General features: G+C 38.1%; 3 protein-coding genes and 1 non-coding gene across 11 annotated transcripts in view; 1 reads left to right on the forward strand and 3 right to left on the reverse strand.

The window, feature by feature from the left end:
- Positions 1 to 9,205, reverse strand: part of LOC117218994 (growth arrest-specific protein 2) — a 78,480-nt gene extending 69,275 nt beyond the window's left edge. For 3 of the 4 annotated variants that reach the window (XM_033467806.2, XM_033467807.2, XM_033467804.2), the window contains exon 1: positions 9,012 to 9,205. The gene's annotated coding sequence lies outside the window, so the exon portion shown is untranslated. Of the gene's footprint in view, positions 1 to 5,587; positions 5,610 to 9,011 lie in introns of those variants that run through there. The other variant, XM_033467805.2, reaches the window with a different exon arrangement.
- Positions 9,206 to 16,471: 7,266 nt separating this feature from the next.
- Pgant35A (polypeptide N-acetylgalactosaminyltransferase 35A) lies at positions 16,472 to 19,703 on the reverse strand. Of its 2 annotated transcripts, none has more exons than XM_033467826.2 (7): positions 19,390 to 19,703; positions 18,946 to 19,294; positions 18,195 to 18,876; positions 18,000 to 18,117; positions 17,444 to 17,932; positions 17,169 to 17,300; positions 16,472 to 17,100 (listed from the first exon to the last, which is right to left on the reverse strand). In XM_033467826.2, the coding sequence occupies exons 2-7, from the start codon at positions 19,292 to 19,294 to the stop codon at positions 16,954 to 16,956; spliced, it is 1,917 nt and encodes a 638-aa protein (XP_033323717.1). In that variant the 5' UTR covers positions 19,390 to 19,703; the 3' UTR covers positions 16,472 to 16,953. The 2 variants fall into 2 exon arrangements, with proteins under 2 accessions (XP_033323717.1, XP_033323718.1); XM_033467827.2 differs by having other exon boundaries at positions 19,045 to 19,294; positions 19,390 to 19,702.
- TRNAR-CCU (transfer RNA arginine (anticodon CCU)) lies at positions 19,701 to 19,773 on the forward strand. Its single transcript has one exon. It is a non-coding gene; the product is annotated as a tRNA-Arg (tRNA).
- Positions 19,774 to 19,888: 115 nt separating this feature from the next.
- On the reverse strand, positions 19,889 to 23,763 carry AsnS (asparagine synthetase). Of its 4 annotated transcripts, none has more exons than XM_033467834.2 (10): positions 23,622 to 23,763; positions 22,210 to 22,344; positions 22,008 to 22,133; positions 21,696 to 21,932; positions 21,384 to 21,558; positions 21,076 to 21,305; positions 20,885 to 21,012; positions 20,530 to 20,819; positions 20,233 to 20,467; positions 19,889 to 20,156 (listed from the first exon to the last, which is right to left on the reverse strand). In XM_033467834.2, the coding sequence occupies exons 2-10, from the start codon at positions 22,330 to 22,332 to the stop codon at positions 20,027 to 20,029; spliced, it is 1,674 nt and encodes a 557-aa protein (XP_033323725.2). In that variant the 5' UTR covers positions 22,333 to 22,344; positions 23,622 to 23,763; the 3' UTR covers positions 19,889 to 20,026. The 4 variants fall into 4 exon arrangements, with proteins under 4 accessions (XP_033323725.2, XP_033323726.2, XP_076376883.1 ...); XM_033467835.2 differs by lacking the exon at positions 23,622 to 23,763 and adding an exon at positions 23,427 to 23,602; XM_076520768.1 differs by lacking the exon at positions 23,622 to 23,763 and adding an exon at positions 23,423 to 23,602.
- Positions 23,764 to 23,818: the final 55 nt, after the last annotated feature.

Genomic DNA, 23,818 nt, shown 5'->3' on the forward strand with positions numbered 1-23,818 from the left:
CACAAAGTCGTGACTCCGTCAATCGTGGCCGGCGACATTTTTATTGCGAACCTGCGTCCTCCTCCTGTTGAAAGTTCAACCGCGATCTCGCTTGGCTGTGTTTTAACGCTGGGAAAAGAGGCTTTTTCGACGGCGGTTTTTTGGGTTCGACAGTGACTCGAGATTGCGGCAATTACTCCCGGAAATGCCGAATTTCGGGTTGCTGCGAATTTCCGTAGAAAATAGGAATTTCCGAATAATTAATTTATATTTTCCAATGCAAAAAGAGTGACCGTTAAATCGTGATATGTGGCCTTTGAATTGCTTTCGAATCGTGTCACGTGGCCTCCGAATTGCCTTCGAATCGTGACATAATAAGGCTTGCGAATTACGACTGAATTGTGTCACGTGGGCTCCGAATTGGCTTCGAATTGTGGCATATGAGGCTTGCGAATTACCTCCGAATCGTGGCATGTGACCTAATTGTATTCGAATCGTGGGATATGGCCTCCGAATTGTCTTCGAATCGTGTCACGTGGCCCCCGAATTGCCTTCGAATCGTGTCACGTGGCCTTCGAATTGTTTTCGAATGGTATCATGTTGCCTCCGAATTGCTTTCGAATGGTATCATGTGGCCTCCGAATTGCCTTCGAATCATGTCGCGTAGCCTTCGAATTGCTTTCGAATGTTATCATGTGGTCTCCAAATTGCTTTCGAATGGTATCATGTGGCCTCCAAATAGCTTTCAAATCGTGTCACGTGGCCTCTGAATTGCCTCCGAATCGTGTCACGTGGCCTGCGAATTGCCTTCGAATCGTGGCATATGGCCGAATTGCATTCGAATCACGGCATATGGCCTCCGAATAGCATTCAAATCGTGTCACGTGGCCTCTGAATTGCCTCCGAATCGTGTCACGTGGCCTCTGAATTGCCTTCGAATCGTGTCCCATAGCCTTCCAATTGCCTCCGAATCGTGGCAAAAAATTAGAAATGAAAATGCCGCTGCCTTTTTTCACCGACAGCCCCGAGTTTCTCTAAAAACGCGCCGCGAGGCCCGAAGAATCGCGACTTAGTATTCTGGTATCTGCCGGTATCAATTCCACCCACCGAACATTTCCGAGAGTAATTACCCCGCCGGAGATTCGCGCGCGAATTAACAGAGCCGTGTGTCATTATCCAATGGAAAAACTGACGAGGCAGTATCGCGAGTTCGAAAGAATGCCCGAAGGCTTGAGCAATCGATTAGTCGAAGCCTGTGATTGAGTAATCGCATTGTTCCCGGGGGAATTGTTTCCAAATGCCCCCTCGTCGGGAGCAGAAACGCGCGCGTCTCGTCGACGGTGTGTTAATGAAAATACAACAATAATCGACGTGAATCATCGATGCCGAGCAATTCACAAGCCCGCTGCGCATACCGATCGAATAATCCCCTCGAACGTTAATTAGAGAGTAAGACATCGACAGAAACGAGCACTCGACCTCCGATTCCTCCGATTTCTGCCGGTCGATTTAGACGATCCTTGCCAAATTAACGTTCCGAACGTGTAAGACGAGAAAGAACCCGCTAATGGCGTGTAGGCGTGACGTATGCCGGTTTCGGAGCAGCAAATGGAAGTGTAAATCGTTGAAGATGAAGTCGGATCATCGAGTCAGACGTATTTTTGTACACGGCGCCCTGGGATCACGAGGACGACAGAAATTGATCGGTCTCGAGAGCTCGTTATTTCCGGTGCTGGATAACGCGATCTGTGTTAACGCGCGAGGAGGGTTGAATATCTGATTTCGCGAGTTCGAAAACCAGGGGGAATTCGGGTCGATCGCGGTCGGGTTCGTGCGATTTAATCGGACGGATCCGTGTACGGTAATGTCTCCCTAATTGACGCTAAGATCCGCGACGGTGGAACCGATGTTTCTTTGATTCGCGACGCAAACACCGTTGTATTTGTTCCAACGAGTATAGCAATTTCTCTCTAATTCGTGCTCAGATTGCGCACAACAATGGACAATTTTGGAAGTGGGGCCTTGCGGCTCGTTTTTATACAGCAATGTCTCCCTAACTGACGCTCACAGATTGTCCACAAAAGTGGACAATTTGGGAATTGAAGTTTACTCGAGCTTTGTAGCTCGTTTTTATAGTTGTCGACAATTCGTAACTATAAAAACGAGCCGCAAGGCTTAAAATAATCGTGTCTTCTCTTCCCAAATTGTCCACTTTTGTGGACAATCTGTGAGCGTCAGTTAGGGAGACATTACTGTATTGCGAAGATCGACGCGAGGATTCGACGAGAAAACTGAATTCAAGATCGCGTTTTAGTGTATATTTATATCTCGATACGCGTAGTGAACGCCGAGATTGTCCACGAAAATGGACAATTTGGGAAGAGGAGATACGATTGTTCGAGCCCGTTTGATCTGATAATCGTATCTCCTCACCCCAAATCGTCCATTTTCGTTTGCAAGCTGAAGGAAAATTCGGAAAAATTTATTGCATTTCCAGAAACTGTTTTATTCGTTTTATTAGAACTTCGTGATAGTAATATAATAGGAACTATTATTATAAATACCGTATATTGTGGATATCGGTAAAAATGTTTAATATAAATGAAAATTCAAAATACAGTAATGTCTCCCAAATTGACGCTCAGATCGTGCACAGAAATGGACAATTTGGGAAGAGGAGATACGATTATTCGTGCCTTGGACCCCATTTTTTATAACCGCGAGGCTCTGATAATCGCATCTTCACTTCCCAAATCGTCCATTTTCATTTGCAAGCTAAAGGAAAATTCGGAAAAATTTATTGCATTTCCAGAAACTGTTTTATTCGTTTTATTAGAACTTCGTGATAGTAATATAATAGGAACTATTATTACAAATACCGTATATTGTGGATATCGGTAAAAATGTTTAATATAAATGAAAATTCAAAATACAGTAATGCCTCCCAAATTGACGCTCAGATTGTGCACAGAAATGGACAATTTGGGAAGAGGAAATACGACTATTCGTGCCTTGGACCCCGTTTTTATCACCGCGAGGCTCTGATAATCGCATCTCCTCTTCCCAAATCGTCCATTTTCGTTTGCAAGCTGAAGGAAAATTCGGAAAAATTTATTGCATTTCCAGAAACTGTTTTATTCGTTTTATTAGAACTTCGTGATAGTAATATAATAGGAACTATTATTACAAATACCGTATATTGTGGATATCGGTAAAAATCTTTAATATAAATGAAAATTCAAAATACAGTAATGTCTCCCAAATTGACGCTCAGATTGTCCACAAAGATGGACAATTTGGACTGTCTGGAAAATGAAATTCTAGATTACAGTAATGTCTCCCAAATTGACGCTCAGATTGTCCACAAAGATGGACAATTTGGACTGTCTGGAAAATGAAATTCTAGATTACAGTAATGTCTCCCAAATTGACGCTCAGATTGTCCACAAAGATGGACAATTTGGGAACAGGAGATACGATTATTCGAGGCATGCGTGTACTTTTTATAATCGTTAACAATTCGTAAAAACAAACCGCGAGGCTCGAACAATCGTATCTCCTCCTCCCAAAATCGTCCATTTTCGTGGACATCCTCGAGCGTCAATTAAGGAGACATCGCTGTAATCTAGAATTTCATTTTCCAGACGGCCGCTGCGCTCTGGTCGAACGAATTTGTCCCAGTAATTTATCAGCGACAAGAGTTTGCACGTCGACCGCATTAATGGCAACCTCAATTACAGAAGATGGCGAGGATTCGGTGTACATACTTGTTACACACGCACGGTACACCGACGCGCGCGCGCGCGCGCGTGGAGCAGAGCGAAGTGCATTTGTGCTCGGCTGTATACGTACGTGATGAGAACTCGTGTGGTGTGGCAGGCCGTTGTCCGACGCCTTAGAAATTCTTTAACGACTTTATGTCGCACACCGCGCACACCAAGAAACGCCATTTAAGCCAGTCTCGCGCCCCGGTAAAACCGCCTTCTCGCGTCGTCCGTCCCATCCTCGAGACACCCGGGGGCCGAAAAGAAACGTGATCGCGCCGATTCGAGCAAGCAACCGACCAACCGTCCGCGGCGCCGTCGCGACAGCAAATTGCAAAATCGTCCCGACCATCTGCGCCGTGAAATTATTTTTCATTTTCTCCGGCGGTTTCGTGTTTCGCGATCATTACGTCCCGCCGCGTCCCGCCGCGCGCCGCGCCGGCGAGAAAGCATTTTTCTCAGCCGCGGGAACACCGCCGCCCGCTGCTCCGTTTACGTGAAAACGCGGAATAAATTCGGATTTTAAACTTTCCGCAACGGCGAGCACACGTTTAACGCTGCGTCTTAATGAGCGCACGCGACGGATTAGAAACGTTTAAATTAGAAAATCCAAAGCATCGCGGATGGGGACCGCGGTCCGTCTGAAAAGTCCTCGCACGTAACTTCGAAACAGGGAGCACTGTTTCGGATGCGGAGGAACGATTCGATCGAGGAAACGGTGATCCAATCCTTCCGGAGCATAGAAAAACTATATTTATATATTATATATATTATTATCTTTATATATTGTTATTATTATTAGTAGTAGTAGTAATAGTATTATTATATATTATTATTATTAGTAGTAGTAGTAGTAATAGTATTATTATATATTATTATTATTAGTAGTAGTAGTAGTAATAGTATTATTATATATTATTATTATTAGTAGTAGTAGTAGTAGTAGTAGTAGTAGTAAGAGTATTATTATATATTATTATTATTACTAATAGTAGTACTAATAGTATTATTATATTATATATTATTATTATTATTATTATATATTATAATACACAAAAGGTATATAATACATATATGGACCATAATACATATATGTATAACCTTGACATATATGGACCGTTTATTTTGAAAGTAGTGCAAGTCCACTTTTTTTTAAAAATGAGATATTGCATAATTTCTTATTAGCATAATCTAGCGTAACCGTTTTATTAATAATTATTCAATATTTAATATCTTAAAAAATGCCAATGACTTTTTCAATTTAAAATTGGCCAATAAAAAGAATGATGAAAGTCATCGATTATGTGAAAATCACGTAAAAATAATTTCTTGTACATACAACAGGATTATTATGATGTTATAAAACAATGTAGAAAAAGAAATAAATTTATTTTACGCGAGATGAAACGAGAGAATTTCGTTTCAACAAAAAATTAATACAACATATACTTTAAGCGATACTTAATTCGTCATAATCGAAGTTAAATGATTTTTACAATCGACTAATTATAAACATGGTGTATAAGTCCATTCACAGCCTGTAAATATATATTATTTTAGTATATACTTTACACGCTATAAACATATATTTTTTCTTAATTATATTATATAACATTGACGTAACCTCAAAAGAAAATATATATATATATATAATCAAATTACATATTGATAAATTATTAAAAAAATTTCCAGACTTGACATAATTAATTTATATTTTCGAAATGACTAATATGGCTACTAATAGGCTAACCTTTAATTTCCTCGAAACATCGAAAAATGGACTCGCACCGTTTTCAACATAAATTAATACAATACAATATTCCCGACGGAAAATAATAACGAACCCAAAAGAGATGTTGCTGCTTACGACTGCGGTTCACAGCGTCGACTCTAGTTGTTTTGTTTGTTCGTTTTTGCGGACAGCTACGATGACGTAGAGCGCATTCGAGCCCCGTGCATTTCGAAGCTGTCTCATCGAGGAGTGTGTCGAGTGACGAAGCTTCAACCAATCAATGCGTGTTCCCCTCTCGAAGAGGTAAACACTGGCCGACAACAATGAGTGTTAATAAACTACGAGAGGCCCGATAATGGATAAGCGCGTGGGGACGGTAGATTACGGCTTCTGTTTAACGCACGAGGCACCGTCGAATAGTCACGAGTCGGTCGGTTCGTCTCCGCGTGGATGTTGTAAACAGTTCTATTGGGTTGGCAACTAAGTAATTGCCGATTTGTTCGATGAAATAAAATTTTTTTTTTTACTTGGAACGAAATTTAATCTGTAATGCATTTTCCATTTTGTTCGACGACCTTTTGCCATCTCTCCGACAACTTGAAAATTCCACGCTCGTAGAAAGTCTGATCCTTTTCGGCCGAAAACTGAGTTAAGTGAGATTTTACAGCGTCATCATCGTTAAAAGTTTTACCACGAAGGGAGTTGTCCAGGGATCGAAATAAGTGGTGATCCGACGGCGCGAGATCAGGACTATATGGTGGGTGTAACATCGATTCCCAACCAATATCCATCAATTTTTGCCGAGTGGACAAAGACGCGTGTGGCCTAGCATTGTCCTGCTGGAAAATGACACCTTTACGATCGACCAATTCTGGTCGCTTTTCCTTGACCGCTGCATTCAATTTGTCCAGTTGCTAACATTCACGGATAATAAAAAATAACATAATAATAATAATAATTTTATATTTTTATAATATTATATAATATATTATATTTTTATTATTAATATTATATATAATATATTATATATATATATTATATTAATATTATATATTATATATATTATAATATTATATATTATATATATATTATATATATATATTATATTATATATTATAATATTATATATTATATATATATATTATATTATATATTATATATTATATATATTATAATATATTATATTTTTATAATAATTTTTATATTTACGGATATGATAAAAATGGGAGTGAGAGACATCTACAATTGAAATCGGCAATTATTTAGTGGCCAACCCAATATATCGCTTTCGAAAACGTTGATTAAATAAAATCGTATCTCTCCGCTTCTCGAGACATCGAGAAGCGTCGGAACAAAGATATCGTTAACTCCGCGAGCAAACAAATCCTGCTCCGTGTCACGCGTCTTTCGTGCGACAGAGCGCCGCGTTTCTCCGATCAAATAAATCCGCGCGTAATCCGCCCGTAATTTTTCAAACAAATCACGATACACCGGATTACAATGGATCTATCGTTAACGTAAACCGTGCCCTCGTCGTATCCGATTTTCCATCGGCAACGAGCCCCGCCGATTTATTTCAATCGCGTTCAATTCACGCTAAACATTTAAACAACGCGAGCGAAGGGCGATCGTCGGCGGGTGGCTGTTATTATACTTATCGCTGCCTCTTTCGCGACTTCAAGTACTGGCAATTATCGCGGCACTCGTCGATTAATTACTGACGACTCAGACGCGGATATCGATTGAGTCGACGAGGAACCTCGTGGGCACCCGTGGTCCCTTCTTTCCTCTCGCCGCGTCTCGCCGACGGGTCACTCTAAACTCGACCCATCTTGGATTCTGAACGAACGTCCTGACGTATCCCCTGGGATACACCTCCCCGAATTTCAGAGCGGAACGTACTCGTGCGCGTTTATGCGCCAGCGAAAACGTCTCTTTGAAATTTCCTTAACCCATTGACTGCCATGCAAATTTAGCGCGTCTTGCCCTGGGTGCCACGGTTTCATTTTAAAGAAAATAGAAGTTTTACGAAATATAATAATATTAAGTTACTGATATAATATTGCAATGGCATTTACGGTATTTTTATTGAAAAATCTCTACAAAAATTCTCTACACTATTCGTCTCCCCGGTTCGAAGGAACGAGCAGCGAATTACTGCGGTCGCATTCGTTTCCACCGATGCTTTCGGAGCATCGTTTTTCACAGACGTTTCGGGTCTTCCGCGCGGTTCATTTTGCAGGGAAAAATCAGCGGACCGAAAATTGTCAAACCGACGCTGCACCTTTTCGATCGTTAACAGTATTCTCCCCGAACGCCTGGTTTATATCGCGAGCAGCTTTCGCAGCGTTGTTACCAAGTTTATGCTCGTCTAAAAAAATTACACGAACATCGGTCGAATTCGCATCCTCGCGAAATTCGAAACGAACAACAAAATGGAACACTTTCGAGAAAATCTTCTTCGTCGAGATGCGACTCCGGCGCTGGACGGTGCGACTATAAACGAGATTATGCCAGAAACAAAAGCATAACGAAAACAGGGAGACGAACGTTCGCGTGTAAAGAAAATCCGACATTTCGTATGCACCAACCTAATACATTCGATATCATTTCCGCACGAAGTACGAGACTTCGTCGTTCGATTTCCTACGTGTCCTTTTCGAAAGCTACAATTACAAAATATCCACACCGCGATATACAGTAAATTCTCCGTAATTTTCATTCGACTTGTAAACAAGAATTGGCAACTTGGAAAGAGGATTATTATATATTATATTATATTATATTATATTATATTATATATATATATATATATATATATATATATTATATTAATATATATTATATATGTAACATATATATTATATTATAGGCTACGATTATTCGAGCCTTGGACCTTGTTATTACAATCATTGACGATCGGCGACCATAAAAATGAGCCTCGAAGACACGAACAATCGTATCTCCCCTTCCCAAATCGTCCACTTTCGTCTGCAAACCGACGGAAAATCAAGAATAATTTACTATAACTCGCGACACGCTTCCCCCAAAAATCTTGACATAACCTGAGAACAGAGCTCGCGTCCGAATCACGCGGCCACGATAACTCTCGCGAGGCAGAACGATTTAAACACCATTCGATTCGACGAGTCCTCGTCTCGCCGTGGTCCTCCAGGACTCGCGAGAAATCAATATTGCTTCGTAATTCGGCGACGTAGCATCCTCGAAATCGTAGGATGCTCGAGCGCAGCGCAGCGCGCGCGTCTTCGTCCGAAATCCTGCGAAAATCTTCTCCCTCGATAACAGAGCGGCTTTGCGCGACGCGAACGGTGGCACGGCGATACCATAAGAACGCACAGAGCCAACAACAACCGAGACAACAGGTTCACCTTCCCCGAGCAGCTCTCCTCTCTCTCTCTCTCTCCGCGTCCTCGTCGTCGGTACGATCGCAAACCGACGCCGCATCTCGGCACGCGTGTCAACGAGAATCCGCCGTTCGGCGGCGACGTACGCGCCACGACTTCTTCCCGGCTTACCTGTCGAATCCCCGTGAACATCTCTCGATCCTGGTCCGGAAGCGAGCCACGACGAGCCGACACGAACGCCTCGGTTCGACCTCACGGTTCGCACGATTCACGACTCACGAGAATCCGGCACTGGGCATGCTGGGCGGCGCGCGCAAGGCAGAGACGCGCACTCGTCGATCATCCGATCGCAACTGCAGCCCTTCGGTGCCGGTGCCGGTTCTCTCCGTGTTGCCGGTGCCTCGCCGTGAAAGAGAGGGTGGGAGGGAGAGCCCGCGCGATAAAAGGAACGGAGACCGCGCGATGCCGGAAAAAAGGGGAGCGAGAAGGAGGTGTTGTCGAGACGGACGAGCGCGCGCCCCGCTCGCTATTGCGTGTTCCCTGCGTGTACGTACGCCGGCGTGCGCGTGTTGCCGCCGCCGCCGCCGCCGCCGCCGCCGCCACCGCCGCCGTTCGCCGCCGTCGCCACCGCCGCTGCCGCGCCACGCGGCAAACGTAGACCCACGGTTCGCGAAACGAAACAGAGACTCGCGAAATTTTTCCCGACGACCGCAGACGCCGTTTTTTATGGGAATTCGACGCTCGAAACTGGCGCTGAAACGATCGCAGCCGCGGGGCAAGCGCGGGTATTACTGCGGACGAGCCGAATACTGCGGTGTTTTAGGAAAAGTAGAATTAGATCGAACGTGTTGTAGCGTGCTATCTTTTGAAAATGAATGTCATCGGTTTTTTTTATGTGTTTAACGCGTTGAACACCGAGCCAAGTGAATCGGTGCAGTTTTTCCCGGCGACGCGAAGCAAAGGAGAAATTTACTGAAGACTATAACGTGTTGTTTCGAGTGTCCAGAAACGCCTTAATTATGTTTACGATGTTTTAATGGATTCCAGGGTAACTAATAAAATGTTATAATATTTTGAACACGAATTTCAATGTAAGGATAATTTGTTTATGTAAGTATATCTTATATTTTATTATTTTATTTTATTATTAGTATAGTATATTATAGTATAGTATTATAGTATAGTATATAGTGTAGTATATATAGTAGTATAGTAATAATGCTACTACTATTGCTACTACTATTATCTATACTAATAATAAAATACTACTATAATATTATATATACTATACTACTATATATATAGTACTATACATATAGTAGTATTTTATTATTAGTATAGTTAATAGTAGTAATTAATAGTAGTAGCAATTAATGGTACTATATGTGTGTATATATATATAAATATATATATATATATATCGAATCCTCGTTCGAACGTACAAGTCCACCGAAAAATCTTACCAATCAGAGAAACATCGCACGCGGCGCGCCCGAAGTGGACGCCACGCGATCGAAGTCCGAGTCGATCCTCCCGACTGGATCACTGAATTGAATGGACAGCAGCCTGCCTCCAAGCAGCGCCGATACAGCTTCGCCTAAGGGCTGCGTCGACCGGAGACGAGCGATTCCCTAAAAGAGTCGATTCAGAGAGTAGATTCATTTCCTAGATAAGATACGGTGCCACCTCGATCGCTCTAGAACAGCGTGCGCGTTCCGGACGCACGATTTTGGCAGGACCTAGCCGGAAGCCGCTGCACCCTTTGCACCCACCGTGCGTCTCCCGTGTCTCGCGAGTGCAGAGCACGAGGATGTTTCGCGTCCGAAGATGTTCCCCGACGAGGTCCGGGCGCCGCGATTTTTCCTTCGCTCTTTTCACCCCGAGGCAGGGGCGCGAGGGGTGCTCCCGCTCCCCCTAGTTAGATAGTTCAATTTTTCACGACCCCGCGTCCCCCCTTTCACTTTTGTCCGCGGATCACTCGCGAAGAACGCCACGTGCAGGGACCGGTCCGGCGGCCGTGCACCGTAAATACGCGAAGATAAGCGAATGCGTGCGAATCCTGGAAAGGAGCGGCGCACGCGCGACCACCCTGCCACGCAACCCCGGAACGACAGGGTCGGCCAAACACCCCCGCTAGCAACCCCCTCCATTCATCCCCGCGCATTCAGAAGAGGAAATCCCCTCGGCTGCGAGGATCCCTCCCGACGAAGACCCCTTAATCAATACTCTCGCCGCCCGCTCGGCCGCCGACCAGGAATACACCATCCTTCGGTGTCCTCCGCCTCTCTGGACCCAAGTTTTTGGCACGTAGCCGGGCTCCGATTCTCTCCTTTTCGCTCGCCGCTCGATTATTCCTCGCCGCGCGGCCGTCGAAACTCGGCACGTTTCACGCCGCCGGCGCCGCGACCCCCGCGAATTTCACCTTCGACTTCGGACACGTCCTCGGCGTTCACTCTGCGCGTATCCAGATGCAAATGTACGGCGAGACGCGATCTTGAATTCGCTTTTCTCGTCGAATCCTTGGGTTCATCTTCGAAATACGGTAATGTCTCTCTAATTGACGCTCGAGGTCGTTCACGAAAATGGAGGATTTTGGAAGAGGAGATACGATTTGTTAGCTTTGTGGTTTGTTTTTATAGTTACGAATTGTTAATAATTATAAGAACGGGCTCGAATAATCGTATCTGCTCTTCCCAAATTGTCCATTTTTGTGGACAATCTGAGCGTCAATTAGAGAGACATTCTGTAGCTAGCGATTGTCAACAGCAATAAAAAGGAGCCGCATAATCGTATACAATATATATAGACTATCATGATATATAATATGTATAGAATATAATACAATAAATTCTCCCTAATTCGCGCTCGGATCGTACACAAAAATCGACTATTTCGGAGGAAGAGATGCGATTATTCTATATAGAGTAAATTCTCTCTAATTGACGCTCGAGGTTGTCCACAAAAATGGACAATTTGGGAAGAGGAGATACGATTGTTCGAGCCTCGCGATTCGTTTTTACAGTTACGATTTTGTCAATAATTATAAGAACGGGCTCGAATAATCGTATCTCCTCTTCCCAAATTGTCCATTTTTGTGAACAATCTTGGCGTTTACTCCGCATATCGAAATATAAATATACACTAAAACGCGATCTTGAATTCACTTTTCTCATCGAATCCTCGCGTTCATCTTCGAAATACAGTAATGCCTCTCTAATTGACGCTCGAGGTTGTCCACAAAAATGGACAATTTGAGAAGAGGAGATTCGAGCCTTGCTATCGCCTAAAAAATCTGCACATAACAAACATGCATAAATATTCGCATAAATAGTCTGATCACTAGTTTCTGGTAACAGATTCACTTCGTTAAGATTAATTTTGCAATTTCTCCACTTAAGATCAATTATATATATTATTAATGATACAGTATATATATATATATAAATTCTCCCTAATTGACTCTCAGCTGATACACGAAAGGCTCGTTTTTATAGTCGTTGGCAATCGGTGACCATAAAAACAAGCCGGAAATACCATAACCATACCGTAAATACCGTTCAGATACGGCGTGTTCCACTATTAATGAACGAGTTTCCCTATTTACTAATTTAATGGAGCGATGAAAAGAAAAAGACGCTTCCCGAGGGATGAATATAGGGAAGCTATAGTCGATCGACGCTGCACTGGGCGTGAACGAATGCCGGAGGGGTGTGATAATTCCCCGAGGAATGGAGTCACGATTTTATTAGCGACACAGCGGTATAAAAGCTCTCTCTCTCTCTCTCTCTCTCTCTCTCTCTCTCTCTCTCTTTCTCTCTCTTTCTCTCTCTTTCTAGTATAATATAATATAATATAATATAATATAATATAATATAATATAGTATATACTATACTATACTATACTTCTCTATTCTATAGAGAATTAATTAGAGATACTGGAAAGAAAGAGAAAGAGAGAGAGAGAGAGAGAGCTTTTATACTAATAGTATAGTATAGTATAGAATATATACTCTCTCTCTCTCTCTCTCTCAATGCTATCCACGTCCGTGATCTATCTATAGTATAGTTATATATTATACTATACTATACTTCTCTATTTTATAGAGAATTAATTAGAGCTACTAGAAAGAGAGAGAAAGAGAGAGAGAGAGAGAGCTTTTATATTAATAGTATAGTATAGAATACATACTCTCCCTCTCTCTCTCCCTCTCCCTCTCTCTCTCTCTCTCTCTCTCTCTCTCTCTCTCTCTCTCTCTCTCTCTCTCTCAATGCTATCCACATCCGTGATCTATCGCGGAAACTTGTGTTGCGTTAAAAGGCCCGTTAATTGACGAACATAGTCGTCGAAGACGCAGCAATTAGTAGGAAAAATGTCGGGTACAGTCGCAACGATAACGCGAACGAAGGAACATGCGGCAAAGCGGCTCGTACAGTTCGTGGTTGCCTGTTTTCAGGTCTAGTTATTTTTTTTCGAGATGAGAGCTCATTCGTCGAGAGACCTAATTATAGCTTACCGATTCCGCGGTCGGTGTCGCGGTCTACGAATTATTAGCCCTTTCGCCGGCAAGGCTGAGTATACTTAGGGGTTGAAAAACGTGTCTACAGTGCCGCGCCCAAGGATGCTTGTATGCGTAGCGAGCGTTTAAAAAAGCTTTCAGCAGCTTGGGGTTCCGAGTGTTTTACCGCGTCTATCAGGCAGATGATTAAGCAAAAAAAAAAAAGAAAAATACATTCGCTCGTTGAAATAAGTATTTCGCGTACGAATCCGCGCGGATTGATCTTAAAACGAAGCGTATCTGGGGTAGTCTTTGAATTTTTTAAAAGAACGTGCTATTTTAGAACGCCCACGATTTTGGCAATCGTATACCTTAAAAAGCAACCTTTTGTCAAATTTCCTTTCGTCAAATGACCTTACGTCAAATTTCTATATATATATATATATATATAATGGATTATTATAACTTTATCTTGTATTAAAATATTAAAATACAAAATATTGACGTGATCGTTGATTTTAGTTTAACCCTTTGACTAACTTTAACCCTTTCGCAATATGTAGTGTGTTTCTCTTTCATACAGCATCTAAAATTATAATGTATAATTTAGTTTTGTGAGAGAAACATTTTCAATGTTTGAAAAATCCTCGTCTGCTGGAGGTTGAACATCGATCAATATAATTCCGACGAAGGCATCACGAACACATCTGTATTTGTGCACCGAGTTAACGTATTAAAATATTAAAATATAAAATATTGAATATAAAATATTGAATATAAAATATTGACGTGATCGTTGATTTTAATTTAACCCATTGACTAACTTTAACCCTTTTGTAATAGCGTGTTTCTCTTTCATACAGTATCTAAAATTATAATGTATATAATTTAGTCCTGTGAAAGAAATATTTTCAATGTTTGAAAAATCCTCGTCTGCAGGAGGTTGAACATCGATCAATGTAATCCCAACGAAGGCATCACGAACACATCTGTATTTGTGCAGCGAGTTAAGGGCGAAGCTAAAAGAATTTTTGCGGGGGATAGATTTCAGATGGAAACGATGATCTATCGGTACCAGGAGCCACCATTCCCGTGCTTGAAAACTCTGTCCCAAGCTCTGCCATGCACAGATTATTACAGGTCTTATTGATTGTACCCCGAGACGAAGTTATTTCTGATATTCCGTTCCCACGATCAATTTGACACCGATCGGGCTCTGGCTTGGTTCCATTTTGTCTACGAACTCAACTTTAAGGACACAGATTGTTTCTGACATGTATACACCGGCATCCTTTATTAATCATCCCTTGTCACGTTAGAGTACGTAATGGTATGTACCGGAAAGTACGTACTCCAGAAATTCCGGAAACATATTTTTCCAGAGCGTCAGAATTAATGTCGTCAAATGCAGATCTTAATAAATGTTTTTCTATTATTATACACTATCATCCTTTATTAATCATCCCTTGTCACGTTAGAGTACGTAATGGTATGTACCGGAAAGTACGTACTCCAGAAATTCCGGAAACATATTTTTCCAGAGCGTCAGAATTAATGTCGTCAAATGCAGATCTTAATAAATGTTTTTCTATTATTATACACTATCATCCTTTATTAATCATCCCTTGTCACGCTAGAGTACTTAATGGTATGTACAAGAAAATATGTACTCCAGAAATTCCGGAAACATACTTTTCCAGAGCGCCAGAATTAATGTCGTCAAATGCAGATCTTAATAAATGTTTTTCTATTATTATACACTATCATCCTTTATTAATCATCCCTTGTCACGCTAGAGTACTTAATGGTATGTACCAGAAAATATGTACTCCAGAAATTCCGGAAACATACTTTTCCAGAGCGCCAGAATTAATGTCGTCAAATGCAGATCTTAATAAATGTTTTTCTATTATTATACACTATCATCCTTTATTAATCATCCCTTGTCACGCTAGAGTACTTAATGGTATGTACCAGAAAATATGTACTCCAGAAATTCCGGAAACATATTTTTCCAGAGCGTCAGAATTAATGTCGTCAAATGCAGATCTTAATAAATGTTTTTCTATTATTATACGCCATCATCCTTTATTAATCATCCCTTGTCACGCTAGAGTACGTAATGGTATGTACCAGAAAGTATGTACTCCAGAAATTCCGGAAACATACTTTTCCAGAGCGCCAGAATTAATGTCGTCAAATGCAGATCTTAATAAATGTTTTTCTATTCCTGCATATTTTTTGCAGAAATTGTCGCTAATACTTTTCAAGCATTCTCGTTAATGAAGTCTTGTAATGCGTGAACTTGGTGTTGCTAGAACATTCATGAAGGAACAGAAATGTTTAGGAGGCTCTCCTGCTTCTGCATAATGCGGGGAAATGTTATTTACAATTATAAATGAAAATAACAAGTGATTCGTGCCGCGGTAATCGTAAGGTACAATGTGAAATGCGGCATGAATCATCTGCGCCGGGAAATAGAAAATAGCCTCGTTACATATAGGCGGCAGAATGCTCAAACTGCTGGGCAATGTGACCGACGGAAGAAGCTAATTTTTGCGAGTGCAGTGCCTCTCATGGTGAAATCTTGAAGCTCCGTTTAAGGGCCCGTACTGCGCCAATAAGCATACTTGCAAAATGCTGAAATTATTAGCCGAGATCAACTGTTGGTAATTTTGTCCAACAGCTTCGGCGTGTTGAGATTACGTGCGTAGATGAGGAAATAAGCACAGACAAGGTATAGGAGTAGATTTAGCCACAAACCACCGACTTAGGTAGGATTAGGACCTAGAACTTATGGCGTTAGGATCAGAACGCAGAATGAATGTAATTGATTCTGACAATACCAGGTTCTTGAATAAATTTTTGTCATTGACTACAGTACCAAGAAAATATTTAATAACGTTCTCTTGCTGCAACGTGAATGGAAAGTCCATCCTTTCATGAATTCATATTAGAAAACTAGATTATGTTTAATTACGTTTAATTTTTGCGCAAAAGAATTATTTATATATACATAACTGAAAAGAAGGTTGATAGAAGATTACGGAAAGAAAATAATTCACGACTTCATCTTCGTTTCAATTTTCACTAATTTTTTTGACACTGATTAACATACACGACTCAATTAATAAGTAAATCTGTCAAATATTAATTTATTTTTAAAAATTTTAGTATAAACGTGTATATTTATGTAACAAATAATATAAAACAACAAATATAAATACATACTTATCTAAATACATACATGTATTGTACAGAGTATTGCTCCTGTTGGAGGTTTCTTAGATTGTTATACTATTCGCAAACAGCACTGTATGAGTAATGTATATTACTTTCATTTAACAACGTCTAAGGTATACTATTTCAGTTTAGAAGACATGAAAAATTAATTAATAAATTATGAAATTAGCTACCAAATCATAAAATAATTTCTTATAATCTCTTTTATTCTTGTGATAATAAAATAATTAAAAAATAAGTATTTTTAACTTTTATCATATTATGCTTTGTATCACAAAGTTTTCATTTAATTTTTCATTTTTTTTCTTTTGCATAGCAATCTCATGTTGATATTTTTCTGTATTGCATTTATAGGCTTTTTCATTTTCCGTTATTCAATTCTGTTGAGGAATTTTCGAATGTACTAAATCCCATGTTATAAGAGTTTTATTTGATTTGGTACATAAATCCATTGTAACAGGGCTTCCTTTTGCGGCTCGTAATGCTCCTAAACATGTACCAGCTGCCATATTATATATATTCTGTACACAGATAATTTAATTGTATTAATTCATGTATATATCCTGAAGAAAAAATAATAATTACTTACATCACTTTTGTGCCGCCATTCTTGATTACCACCCATTTCATGACATTTTCCAAGTTTCGGTATTTTCTCTGCTCCTTCCATGCACAGCATTTGACCGAGGACTAATTCATTTTTGTCTGTTTCATACCACATCTGCACAGGTTATAATGTATTAATGTTAATAATAAAAGACATTAAAGTTTCTTGTAAAAGAAACGTACTATTAATAAATTACAATAATCTTGCTTTTTTTTGTTATTTTCCTATTTTGTAGAAATATTTGTCTTTCTAATTACCTGTGATTTAACTCTTAAGCATGTTGATAATATCAGCTTAGAACCTTTGGTTTTGACATCCTTTTCGCTCTGAACACACAATGCTGTATTAGACAGTCTAATTTGATATTCATCGGTGTAATTTCTTTTCCTAGAGTGCCAAGGTTGAATTGGCCTCTGCTCTAATTTTGCCCATTTCTCTTTCAACTTATTTTTGCTATCGGTTGGTAATGTCAATTCAGGATATACTTCTTTTAGGTACCACGAAAAGTTTTTGCAATTTAATTCTTTGCGTAGTTTCAATCTATCCGTAACATCACCGTAATCTACTTTTTTAGCATTTCTTAAAAAATAATCTTTATATTCGTCTAGCCAAACATATGCTACACGCAATGAATTCTTCAACATGGTGTCATGTCTATCATTTCCACCATATGGTCTACGTCTTCTGAATACATGTCCAACCCTTGAACAGGGAATGAGTTCAATGCTTCCACCGCACATCCAAATCTAAAGAAACAGTACAAATTATTATCAAATTGAAGTTGACGCAAAATCAAATAAAGCATTATCTTACTCTGAATGATATTTCTAGATTTTCACCACCCCAGATATCCATACCGGCATCGTATTCTCCTAATTTTATAAAATATTCCCTATCTATTGCAAACAATCCTCCAGCCATTGTTGGCGATCTATTTAGTAGAAATTACCATGAATATGATTAAAAGATTGTTAAAATAAATATATATACCTAAATACATAATCTTACCTTATAGGTTTCACAAAATCTTCATCATGTTCTAAAGTACCAACCGGTAAATTATCCCATTTAAAATGCAAACCCCAGTTAAATCCACCTCTTACCAAGGGACTACTAGTGTATTGAAATGTATCAGGATTGATAATATCAATTACTGGCATTGCTACGATAGTTTTTGAAAAAGCAATTCGTGAAAGTAGTGGTTCTATCCACATTGCATTTACTTCTATGTGACTGTCTAAGAAGATTAAAACTTCTCCAGTTGCTTTCCTCGCACCAAACATTCTTGCTCTTATTAATCCTTCACGTCTTTCAGTCTTAAAATATTTTACTTTATTATTGAAATTGTTATCGACGTATGCTTTAGTTTTTTCGTGTAGACCATTGTCATCACTCCAATCATTTACTAAAATAATTTCATATAAAAGATCATCAGGAGTCCTTTGTATAATGGAATGTAAAGATCTCACAAGTGTCATGTAATGTTCATTATAAAAACATATAACAATGCTGGCAGATGGTAAGTTGCTGGGATATTGTTGTGTTTGACACAATTTATGCCTTGTATCGGGCAATACTCTATGCGTCCCAATGTTATCCGATACCAAAACGTTAAAAGCATAATTCTTATAACCTTCATCTCGCTTCTTCTGATCATCATAATTTCGTACAATTCCTAGCTCATCCAAACCTATAAATAGAAAGAAAGATATAAAAACTCATTTTCCTTAATAATTAAAATATTATATTAACACAATACCATCTCCTAAAGTAACCGCAGGTTTTATCGGCACAGGTTGCAAATGTTGTATAAGATTTTTACTGTTCTTATAACTAGATCCCTTCAATTTATAACTACCTTTCTGTACCGATACTTCTTTTCCATCATGAACTATTAGATTATCATATAATGTTAGTGCACGATCGCTGTAGACATTGTGATCAAATGTAGGTTCTTTAAATAATTTCAAATTCTTTGACACTGGTACTGTTGAATTAAAGAGGTTACTGTATTGAGATAATCTTGAATAAAGGTACAAACTGAAAGTCCATGTCAAGGAGGCTATTATTACTCCAGATAAGAAAGAAAAGTACCTCGTTGACATCATCTATGAATTGTTTAAAAAAATAAACAAACAAGTTAGCAACAATGGAAAAAGTTACTAACATTAGCTTCGTTAAAAGTAAAACATAATACACTCACTATTAAAATATGTTTGATTGGTAATTTAGATTCAAATCATTATTATTTGGATAAAATATGTTCTCGTTTTATAGAAAAAATTACACACAGGTGACTGTCACAAATGTGCGTCACCATCTTGAAATTTCCCATAACAACTGTTTCGTACGTTTTCTACCTTTTTGAGGTATTTGCAATCATGTGCTATTATTGCAAGTTATATATGCATTGTCGAAAATACATTTCCGTCGGAATTATTTTTATAATATAATTTGTAAATGTTTTTTAGCTTGAGCAGAACTATTTCAAGAAAGAAACAACTTTTAACACCCGCCCCTGTGGCCTAATGGATAAGGCATCGGTCTCCTAAACCGGGGATTGTGGGTTCGAGTCCCACCAGGGGTAATTCATGCAATATTTTTTTTCCTGTGAACAAAAAATAATTTCCTTCTAAGTTATTCTTTGAACCGTATATAAATAGCAAAATTTGATTGATTGGATGTAAAAAATTCACACTGCGTTTAACGTAATATAATTTATTTCAAAATGATATTGGAACATTTTTTTTACAAGTATCATTTTAATTGTAGAAATTTGATAATTTGAAATTTAGATAACTAGCATAATTCTTTTTTTTTATTATTTTTATAAACATTTTTCATTTTTCTGCTGAGTAATGCGCAATGTATCGTGCAGATGGATCATTAATTCCCTTTACCCAACGAGGCATCCAAAAATATGGTGTAAAACTTTCAGCTTGCCCTTCATAATATTTTTCAAAGATATTTCTAAAAAAAAACCAAAAAATACAGTTTATTAATCTTATAGTAATATAGAAAATGTTTTGAAAGGATATTGTAATACCTGTAATAAAGTGCTTCTTTTGTTTTCGGAGTACAATGAGAGTATTTCAAATGAGCTGCCTTTAAATCTTCATCTGTTACACGATCTTTTATTATTTCATGTATAATTTGGAAAAGAGATTTTTTAATTGACGTCACGCCATCGCTGAATGCTTCTTTATGTCTCCACAGTATGTTTGATGGTAATAAATTAGTGTTATCGAATGCAGATCTTAATAAATGTTTCTCTATTCCTCCTGCAGCATATTTATTGTAGAAATTGACGTTAATACTTTTCATGCATTTTCACAAACTTTACCTTGAGGTTGTCTGGTTACAGAATCCAGTGATAGATAATAATTTGTAAATTGAAGATCTAAAAACGGAACTCGCAATTCCAAACTGCAGGCACTAGTTGTTCTATCTGCTCTTAAACCATCGTATAAGTAAATATCTTTAAGTAATCGAAGAGATTCACTATGAGCTTCTAATTCATTGGGTGCATCTCTGAAGTAAATATATCCTTGTGCCAATTCATCTGCACCTTCCCCGCTGAATATTACTGTTGATTGTGTATTATGCTTAATATATTTCGAGATAAGATACATCCTGAAATTTAAGATAGTGTTAAATTTGTAAATTAAAAATCTCGTCTTGCATAAATGATATTTTACCCAATAGAAGCTCTGATCGTAGTAATATCAAATGTTTCTAAATGATAAATTACTTTGTCCAATATATTTTCCACATCTTCCTTTGAAAAAATTATTTCATGATGATCTGTTCCGATATGATCTGCAACCTAATTCAAGGCATGATAATAGAATAATTCAAATAGTACAATATAAAAACATGCTCCTCCAACCTGTCTAGCTGCAACAATATCTGGGCTATCGCCCATTCCAATAGCAAAACTTTGTATTTTATATGGTAGATTTGCTTCCTTCGCATGTTTTACTAGCAAAGCTGCAATCAGACTTGAATCTAAACCACCCGATAGTAGACATCCTATTCTTCTATCAGCCATTAGCCTTTTTTTCACAGCATTTGAAAGGAGTGTTCTTATATTTTCATGTACATCTGTTTTATTCAACTCTAAAAGGAAAATAATATATTATTGCATTTTTATTCTCACATCACTGATGGTAGTATTCTTAAGTCATATGAACAAACCATTCCAAGGAGTATATACTTGAAAGCTCAGTTTGTCTCCTGGTTTATAATAATTTACTGTTGATAATAATTTCATGCGACCATTGTGTAAGATTTCATATTCTTCATAATAACCTGGCGAGAATGGTTTCAATGTCCATTTTGATTTTATTCGTTTTGATAATTCTATAAGACCCTGTATATATAATATATTATAATTACAATAAATATATTGTATATACCCTGTATATATATATATATATAATATTACCATGTATTCCAATATAGTAATATCTTAGGTATCCCCGAAAAAAATTACTGCTACTTCGTTACCTTGCTTTCTGAGCAAACCGCAAGTTGTCCATCATCAGAAAATAATTTAAATAATGGTCTGACACCGTAAGGATCTCTGCCAATAAGAATTCTTCTCTTCTTAATATCCATTAAGCAAAATCCAAATACGCCATCCAACATTTTGGCAACATTTTCAGCGCCACAATTTTCATACAAATGTAATATCACTTCTACATCACACTGTGTGACATATTTAAATCCATATTCTTGACCGATCTAGAAAAAATCAAATATATGTTATTTAATTATTTTTGAGAACAAAGGAAGAATAATTTAGGAGATCAAATTTACTTGTTTATGATTATATATTTCACCATTGCACAATAAGAAAAGGTGAGGATACTTATAAAGTCTCATTGGTTGCATTCCATGAAGATCATCGACAATTGCCAGTCTGTGAAATCCAAGATATCCGTTCTACGAATATAAAATATGTTTATAACTTAAGTAATCATTACGCTAGTACTTCGATGTTAAGAAGTTTTAATTATACCTTGACCGCATGGTCATATTCAAGCTTGAAAGCTTCGGGACCACGATGTTCTATTTTTCCAAAATTCTCACAAATGCAGGTCAAAGGTGCATTTAATCCAAACAAGGCCCAAATACCGCACATTTTATTTTGTCACTGTAACAGATTATTGATGTAAATTATTAGTGTAATATAAATTTCAAACAAGAAACTTCTATGTACAATATTGCAGTGGTTGCATCATCAGAAAAATAAATGTGGAGAATTACTGATCTAAATATTTAAAATAATAAAAGATACCTGAATTCGATTTTATTTTAAAGACTTTATATAATCTTGAATGACCATATAACACCTTCGAAAATAAAATATGAACAACAATATCCGAGAACGAACAATTCCGCGATTGTAATGATACGAAACACGTTGACTCCACGTTTATACCTCGTGCCATGTGTCGCGACTGCGCATTTTTGACCGAATGTAAACAAAAAATGATGTGTGGAAATAAAAAATAGACGTGGCTGAATTTTTTATTTTATATTTTGTAATAATTTTCGAAGCCTGAAATCGAAGAGATGGAAATAAATAATTTCGTTACGTTAACTTTTGCACAACAATACCATGTTCTAATTCGTTCCCCTTATATATGTATATAAATTATAATTAAATTATTCCGGGATGAAAAATTTGTTTATATTTTAAACGAACAATATGACGCATTTCCAGTTATAATGTTATGTTTATTGAAATTTGCATATTATACATACAATTTATGTCTATTTTGTCAAACTTTCTTGAATAAAATATATTTGATTATGTAGTATGTATAAGTACGTTGTTATCGTTCTTATTATGTCTTCTTTCATTACACAATGTATAACTGACGAATTTCGTGATAAATATATCGGTTTTGATACTGAAAAGGTATAATTAATGAACTATAAAAATTTATTTCTACAGAAAATAATTAATCTTATTCATGCGATACAGACCACTTTAGTACAAGTTAGTTACTTATCATGTTACAGCGATAATACAAACATTAATTTTAATTCCAAAGTGCAATCAATATTACACACTCCTAATAAATTTATTACATTTATTCGTCTCTAATTTAATTATCTTAAATTGCGTTTACAATTTTTATCCATTAAATACCAATCTATGCTTTTTAACTTAGTCATTGAAATTACGGAAATACACAGTTAACTTTGGATAATTTTACACGTACATACGTTTCATATATTTAATACATGTGTACAAGTATTAACATTGTTCAGAAAAGTCATTACACTTTCTACTACAATATGTCTATGTCATTCGGTGAGCCATTAGAAGCACCGGACACGTAGAAAGATCATCCACTAAACAAACTACGTGCATCGTGTGATCACGTACACTAAAAATCACGCTCGAAGCAAATACAAAACCTTTTGTTTCGTCGCCGGCTGGCCGATTGTTCGGGCAACGATATCTCGCAGCACACTTTACTTACTACATAATAAAAAAAGAAGACGAGGAACGGTTGTGCAACGATTGGGCGGTTAGTGGTGCCCTCCTACGATAGAACATCGAATTCGCTAAATACAAGGTGGTAATCGTACCGTTCACAGGAGGGGGCGCACGA

Source organism: Megalopta genalis, chromosome 4 (assembly GCF_051020955.1).
Source record: "Megalopta genalis isolate 19385.01 chromosome 4, iyMegGena1_principal, whole genome shotgun sequence".
In the NCBI taxonomy this organism is placed as follows: Eukaryota; Metazoa; Arthropoda; class Insecta; order Hymenoptera; family Halictidae; genus Megalopta; species Megalopta genalis.

Bases quoted from the DNA above. Each gene is read 5' to 3' on its own strand.
- Pgant35A (XM_033467826.2), bottom strand. From the start codon at position 19,294: ATGATGTCAACGAGGTACTTTTCTTTCTTATCTGGAGTAATAATAGCC. The intron at 17,933-17,999 runs GTAAGATAATGC...CTGTTTCTTTAG, and splicing joins ATCTAGAAATATCATTCAGA to ATTTGGATGTGCGGTGGAAG. The intron at 17,301-17,443 runs GTAATTAGAAAG...TAACCTGTGCAG, and splicing joins GCTTAAGAGTTAAATCACAG to ATGTGGTATGAAACAGACAA.
- AsnS (XM_033467834.2), bottom strand. From the start codon at position 22,332: ATGTGCGGTATTTGGGCCTTGTTTGGATTAAATGCACCTTTGACCTGC. The intron at 21,933-22,007 runs GTAAATTTGATC...GATTTTTTCTAG, and splicing joins AAATATATAATCATAAACAA to ATCGGTCAAGAATATGGATT. The intron at 20,820-20,884 runs GTAAAATATCAT...CTTAAATTTCAG, and splicing joins ACGATCAGAGCTTCTATTGG to GATGTATCTTATCTCGAAAT.